This window comes from Myotis davidii, unplaced genomic scaffold (assembly GCF_000327345.1).
Source record: "Myotis davidii unplaced genomic scaffold, ASM32734v1 scaffold32, whole genome shotgun sequence".
NCBI classification, from domain to species: Eukaryota; Metazoa; Chordata; class Mammalia; order Chiroptera; family Vespertilionidae; genus Myotis; species Myotis davidii.
In genome coordinates, this window is record NW_006286587.1 from 9,829,471 (window position 1) to 9,837,234 (window position 7,764).

At 35.7% G+C, this 7,764-nt stretch overlaps 1 protein-coding gene across 2 annotated transcripts in view; it reads right to left on the bottom strand.

The window, feature by feature from the left end:
- ESF1 (ESF1 nucleolar pre-rRNA processing protein homolog) overlaps positions 1–7,764 on the bottom strand; it is a 59,417-nt gene that overhangs the window by 38,984 nt on the left and 12,669 nt on the right. For both annotated transcript variants that reach the window (XM_006758104.2, XM_015560284.1), the window contains exons 7-8: positions 4,804–4,918; positions 3,165–3,312 (exon numbers count right to left, since the gene is read on the bottom strand). In XM_006758104.2, coding sequence (XP_006758167.1) covers positions 3,165–3,312; positions 4,804–4,918 — 263 coding nt within the window. The remainder of the gene's footprint in view (positions 1–3,164; positions 3,313–4,803; positions 4,919–7,764) is intronic.

The window sequence follows — 7,764 nt, forward strand, 5'->3', positions numbered from 1 at the left end:
ATCAAATCTGATATTGTTTTACCTTTTATTTGGTGTGTGGAAGGTGTGCGGAAGAGGGGGTAGTCTTATACGGCGAGTATATAACAAACTCTGTATTTTGAGTGGAAATGTTAGGGGGTCGTCTTATACGCCCAGTCGTCTTATACGCCGGCAAATACGGTAAGTTAGTACTGTCATAGCACTTGGGAAGATCACTTTTTATTAAAATTCATATCTAAAAATAATTCTGTAGCCATGTAACATCCTCAAATTTTATGTTCCCTATAAGCAAAACAGCAGGGATGGCATTTTATCCTTCTTTTATGTTCTCCACCATCCACCAAAATGTTATGGTCAATAAAAGAAGGCTAAATATTTTTGGGATACATTTGATACATGGACTTAGCTGTGCAGGTTGAAGAGACAAATAAAGTTGCTTATAATCCAAAACAAAGAATAATGAGTCCTTTCGATTTGATGGTGAGCAAGAATGATGATTCTCAGGATCTCATTAATACATTAACAAAAATGAATGTTAGAAGTTTACTCAATTTCCCTATGTGGAAAAAACATTCACATTTCCATTTCCCAATTTAATAAAAATAATTAGAATACAAAGGAACAGTATAAAACTCGTGGGTAACAAATACCAAAGAAAACCAATACGTGAAAAGTTTGTTTGCTCTATATTTCCACTGTAATTCTCCAAGGCAAAACCATAAATTACGAACCTGGGTTTTAATGCAAAACATACAGACTTACTGAATGGACTAAATGTCCCAGTAAAGAAAAATTTAGAAGTAGCAAAAAGAAGACCCTCTTTTCTATGAGCTATGACTAAATGGTAACTAAAAATGTCTGACATTACTAAGCATTTAGCTGTGAAACATCAATGTCAATATATTGTCCTTACATCTTTAAAAAGGTGATATGGAAAAAAGATTGGTTAAGTAAATGTTTTTACAGGTTTTTTTTTCTCTAAATGAATAAAAAATAGTCCAGGACATTCTTTCCATCCTATCACACTTTTACATTTTCACTCAAACAGCTGAAATTCATTTTTTTCCTGTTTGTGCTTTGTGCCACAATAATAATGTTGGATTGAATTCTGTCATGTATCCCGTAATTCAATGGATAAAACATCAGGAACACATTAACAAAATGGCAATGTATTTCTTTCTATTAAAAGCTTACTTCTGAAAACATAATTAGAAGCAAGCTCCTTCCAGGTTGAAATTTTAGTGGTAAGTCTCTGATGGCCTACTTTAAATTGATTTTTTCCAGTACTAAAATTTACTTTCTGAAGCCCTAGAATGTGGGGTAATTCATGTAGGTCTGTTTTTCCCCAATTCAAGGACAATACTTTGTGAAAGCCTTAATACTATATAATGAGTGAACAAATTAATTGTAACAGTAAGAAGTCCTCCTATGATCTCTTATAAACAACACCAGGAACATCTAATAACTCTAAGGCATTCAAATATACTATTGTATCTAACAGAGGTACTAAATTACAGATTCAAGTAAGCTTGCAATCAACTCAAATACTGAAGAAAAATGCATGTTTTAAATAACTTAATGAGTCATATATTTCACACAAAAAGCCATTAATCCTTAAAGTTTTAGAAGTAAAAAATATGACATGAGGTAGTATGCTAAGCACTATATGTATATTATTGCAATCTTTCCAACGATGAGCCAGGTTCTATTATGACTCTCATCTTATAGCTATGGAAAGAAAGGCACAGAGGCTAAGAAAACATATAATAGCTTCACTATGTCGCAAAGACAGCATTTGAAACCAGCAGACCCAATCTTATGTAATAAAAAGTCCAGAAGTCAACTAGCTCCACAGTTAACTCAGCAACTCTATGATGTTGTCACAGACTCAGGTTTTCTTTATTTCTCTACAATTCAGTGGTTCTCAACCTTCCTAATGCCGCGACCCTTTAATGGTGACTCCCAATTTCATTGTTACAAATTGAACATAATGATAGCATAGTGATTAATCACAAATACAATATGTAATTAGATATGTGTTTTCTGATGGTCTTAGGCGGCCCCTGTGAAAGGGTTGTTTGACCCCCCAAAGGGGTCGCGACCCACAGGTTGAGAACCACTGATCTAGAATGTTTTACCAGTGAAAATACCTTTACTGGTAAAAATACAAGTAAAGGCAAAATAAAAACATTTTTAGACTAAAACTCAAGAGAGTTTGACACGAGAAGATACTACTGGAAATTATCAAGGATTTACTTAAGGGGAGCAGAAGAAAAATGATCCCAGACAGAAGTATAAGATTTAGAAAAGAATACAGAGGGAAAAAAGTGGATGAAATATAGGTAAATTTAAACAAAGGTAGTATAAAATAGTAATACTAATGTCCTGTGGGAATGAAATAAAAAACAGAATTAAAATACACAGGATACCATAAAAGTTGCTTTAAGATTTCTTGTATAATATAGGGCACTAAAAATATTACCATTAAACTTTTCCAAGTTAGGGCTATCAGTCATGATTTCTAGGACAATCACTAAATAAACAAAAACAGTCTACTTTCTAAATCAGTTGAGGAATAGAATGTAAAAAATATTCAATCAATCCAAAAGAAGCTCTTATTTTAAAAAAGGGGGGTAGTAAAGCATTTTACTAATTTATTAAGAGATTGCATAACTATATGAACCATGACAAGTCTACCAACCAAGCTTTTTTGGTTAGGTCAAAAAAAATTTTTTTTAATTTTTATTGTTGAAAGTATTACATATGTTCCCTCCCCCACCCCCCATAGACCTCCTATAGCCCACCCACCCCCATCCGAGGCCTTCACCACCCTACTGTCCTGTGTCCATGGGTTATGCATATATGCATCCAAGTTCTTTGATCTCTTCCCACCTCCGCATCCTCGCCCACCTTCCCTTTGAGGTTCGACAGTCTGTTCCATGCTTCTATGTCTATGGATCTATTTTGTTCAAGTTTTAAAGGAAATGTTTAAGGTTAAAGCATTTGCAACCAAGAAAATACTTTTTAATAAAAATTCTGATTACTAAACTTCCTGTTGCAGACAGTTTAAGAATTAGTTTGGTATTCCCTTTTAAGCTACTGCCAAAGATATATTTCCATTCACAAGTCTAGATTAGGCATATAAATGCTTACAAATGTAGACCAGAAGATTAACAAGTAAGTACCTTGTAGCCCATCTTCTATTTCCTCTTCATCTTCACTAGAGGAAGCTAAATAGGCTTGAAAATCCATGTCCAAAAGTTCTTCCTTTTTAAACTTCCTGTTGAGTGTTGTAATTCTGTCATGATCAGTCTCATCCCAGGTGATCTCCACCTTTCACCAATGAAAAAGAAAAACAAGTAAAAATGAAAATGTCAGCCACCCAAACTTGTTAAAGAATATTTATCATTGCCCTGGCCAGGGAGTTAAATTGGTTAGAACATTGTCCCAATATGCCAAGATTGCAGGGTCAAACCCTGGTCAGGGCACATACAAAAAGCAATCAAGGAGTGCAAAAATAGGTAGAACAAGAGATTGATGTTTCTCTCCTCCCCCCCTTTTTTCTCTCTCTCTTAAATCAATAACAATAAAACAGAGAGAATATTTACCATTAACTTATTACAGGTAGTAAGTTCATTACAGGAACTCATCCATAACATGATGGATCTGGTGACTGATTCCTGTCCTCTATGCAACTCCCATTCCCAGATGGGGTTGTAATGGTTTTATCTTCATCACAGGATGGGTTCTACATCATTGTTTTCTTTCCTCAGACTAATCTCCACAGATCAGGACAACAAAATGGGCACAATTAACCAAGGAACCTGATCCTTTAAATAGCTGGCCCTGCCTTGGTTCTAACTGGTCACAAGATTCAGAATTATCCCTATTCTGATAATTAGGCTTGAGCTGATGACCACAAAACTACTGCTGGAACTGGGACAGATATAGATAATACAGCCAGACCTTAGTAACTCCAGACTGGCTGACCGGACAGGCTTGCTCTGGTCACATTTTAGTCTTAAAATAACATGACTCTATATTTTATGTGACTTAATTTTTAGTCTTCACTTATTCATAATGGTGGGGTTTTACTAATCAAGGCCACACAGTGCCCACCACAGCATGCATGACATGCACCTGACAGATACAGAAGCCCCTCTCTCTGCTACCAGCCTGTCCTCAGAGGAGCATGGTGGTTTGTCACAAGAAATGCAGTAGGAAGCCTATATGCCTACTGTGGGGTCCAGCTGTGGATAGAAAGTTAATGGAGGGAAGAGAATAGAGAAGGTATGTGGCAAAACAATAAACTAATTCAACAGGAATCATTTGGCTGTGTGTTATTAAGCATTAATGTGACATCTAGTAGTCCCGAATTATTCTTCTTCAATTATTTTTTACAGTTTTGGATCATATTTGCAGAAAAAATGTGTTTCTATTTTAAATTTCCACTAGTCTTCTTTTAACTAGAATTTGAGGTAATCTTTACACTACCTTCTTCCCAGTATTCCCTAGGATATTAATAACTGACATATTACTTATTAAAGAATCTAATTGACTAAGAGTGTGTGGGAAAGAGAGAAGAAAAAAAAACATTTGCAGGTAATTGACTTGGGCTTAAAAGCATAACAAAAGTATGTAAATAGGTTCAGACAGATGTGGTAGATAAAGACGCAAATACACTTTTGGTCTCATTTCTATTTATACTTGTGCATTAAAAGTTTGAATACTGTCCATTTCTAAAGATGCTATGGTAAATAGTACATGAAGTCTTTTCTTAAAACAATAGAGTCCAGCTACACATTTTTAAAAGTTAAGAAATACCGTTGATGTTCCCATTGCAGCAGATGTGAAATATTTTGGTTTATATGCTGTTAAATCCACTTCTGAGGCTACGTCCTTGGGCTCATCATCAAAAGTAATATCATCTGGTATAAACCTAAGAAACAAAGAGAAAATAAATGTATTTAAACATATGCTACAGTAATAAACAACCGGAGTTTAGAATCTCTTCTAATTAGTTGTAGTTTATACATACATACCATATAAAAGTTTCTACAGAACACACATGTAGATGAGGCAAACAAAGTTAGAAATAACCTTGGCACAAAACTTCTGAAATTCATAAGCTATAAATCTGTAATTCTATTAAATTTAAGTGAACTCTGTGTAGGTAGAAACCCTGCATTAGGAGTCAGCTAATATGAGTCAGGTGCAAACACACATGGGTCCCTCATGTTTCAAAAAGAACTAGACTCCTGAAAGCACAGTCATTGGCTTGCTACATAATATTTTGAAGATCAAATAGAATTATTAATGGTTAAATGTTCTGAATATAAAGTATCATATACAGGAGGTGTCATTGAAAATAAGGAAAAGCTTAAAGTTAATTCTTCAAGACTAAAAAATCCTAACACTCTTATCTTGCAATTTTTTTCTACAAGTAGATAGCTGTTCAATGTAAATAACTGTTATGCAATTCTTAGGCATCAGGCTAAGGAATTGGGAGTGCAGGGGAAGTAGAGTTAAATAATCCATGGTTACAGGATTTAGCTTTTGTAATTTATATAGGAGATTTTAATTCCACAAGAAAAGCATAAAAATAATTTTGGCGGGTGAGGAGTGGAGAATTGAGGTTCATTATGTCTACATAACATCCTTCTCCAGCTATACTTTTGCACACACTTAGAAGAAAAACAAATAGATTTGATTTTGAGACTAATATACTTAACTGTTACTAATATGCATGCTTTTATATTTTGAAGCAGACAAAAAGTTTTCCCTGGATAACAGGATTGCAGCAGAAAACTCTATTTTCTTTTACATATGACAAAATAAAACAGTGAATGTAAAGATGAAAATAAAAAAGTGAATGGTCATTGATTTGACTTTCTAGGCATTGCCAGAGCTTATTCTAACACTGCATAGATATGCCCCAAAAAGGAAACAGAACAACCCTGAAAAGAACATGTTAACATAAATTCATGATACCCAGAGTTTGACATTCTAACAAATGTTTGGTAACTACTATTTAAACATTCAAAGCAAGCACCTCCTATTGAAATTGTTAACATAGAAGGAAATAGCTTGCCTCATGAGATATGCCCTTCTTGCTATATAATTAAGCATGCTTAAATCTTACCCAAATACCAATTCCAAATTTTTTACTTTATTTTTCTACCAGTTGGAATGCCTTTAAAGCAGTGGTCGCCAACCGGTGGTCCACAGACCACTGGTGGTCCATGAGGTCCGAAAGGTTGGCGACCACTGGTTTAAGGAAACCTTTGGAGCAGCGGTCGCCAACCTGTAGTCCGCGGACCACTGGCGATCCGTGAGGTCCGCAAGGTTGGCGACCGCTGCTTTAAAGTCATAGTGACTAAGAACTGATGAATTTTCCCCCTAAAATATTTAATTTGAGAACAAAGCCTCTAACAAACTTGCATACAAAGAAATAGTTTCTATTGAAAAGTGTCATAGTAGAATGGTTTACTAGGTTCCAAAGACTAGGATAATGACAAAATGGTACAGTAGTTCAGCTTCCCATTTCCTTAGAACTGCCAGTCACATCACCTAAGGTTTTTCACCTCTGGTCAGTGAAGCCTGAGCACATGGTGAAAATAATGCCCAAGTCTAAAGACAATGCCAGCAAGTCCATCCACTCTTTCACTGAGCAGCACTTAGAAAAGTGTTATTAAACAGAATTTTCTGTGATGATGGCAATGTTCTGTATCTAAGCAAATAAATTTTAAGTTGAAAAGAAATGTTTTTTTCTCAGTCCCCCACTACCACAAATTATGCAACTGAGTTTCTCACACATTTGGGGAAATCGCAGGGGTCAGCATATCCGGAATGCAATGATGGTATCTTATTACTACCTGTAATAAGATGGTAGCACCTTCATAATGATGATATCTCCCCTGCCAGGTAAGTATTTAAACTTTTTTAAAAAATCTTTACCTATTTTTTCCATTGATCTTTAGAAAAGAGAGTGAGGAAGGGAGGGGAAATGGGGGGGAGGGGAGGGAGGACAGGGGGAGGGAAAGAAAGGGAGAGAAACAGTGATGTGAGACAGACACATCAACTGGTTGGGTTCCCACACACACCCCAACCAGGGCTGGGGATGGAACCTGCAACTGAGCTACATGCCCTAGACTGGAAATCGAACCCATCCATGCCCCTTTGGTCCTCATGCTGATGCTCTAACTCCTAAGAGAAACTGGCCAGGGCGGTATTTTTAAAATTTTAATTAAATAAATTTAAATAGCCAGATGTGATTAGTGGCTACTGTACTGATAACACAGATTTAGAAGTACTAGTTTATTAGCAAATTCCTTTGCCCCCCACTTCAACGCTATTTTATTATTATTATTTTCAACGCTTTTTAAAAGTAATTTATCTGGCTCCTAATTCTAAAACACAGTTGCAAAGAAGTATCACTATATATAACCCATAATCCTAAAAACATAGCCAGCATATTTGAAAGGATACAAATGTGGGGTGGCTCATACAAAATACTTTAGCATTTTCTCATTCCAGTTTCTTTTTTTATAAAATATGTAACATATTTTTATTGATTTCAGAGAGGAAGGGAAAGGGAGAGAGCGATAGAAACATCAATGATGACAGAGAATCATTGTTCGACTGCCTCCTGCATGTTCCTCATGGGGCTCAGGTCTGCAACTTGGGCATATGCCCTGACAGGGACTCAAACTGTGACCTACTGGTTCATAGGTTGATGCTCAATCAATGAGACACACTGGCTGGGCTAAATAGACAAATTACTGA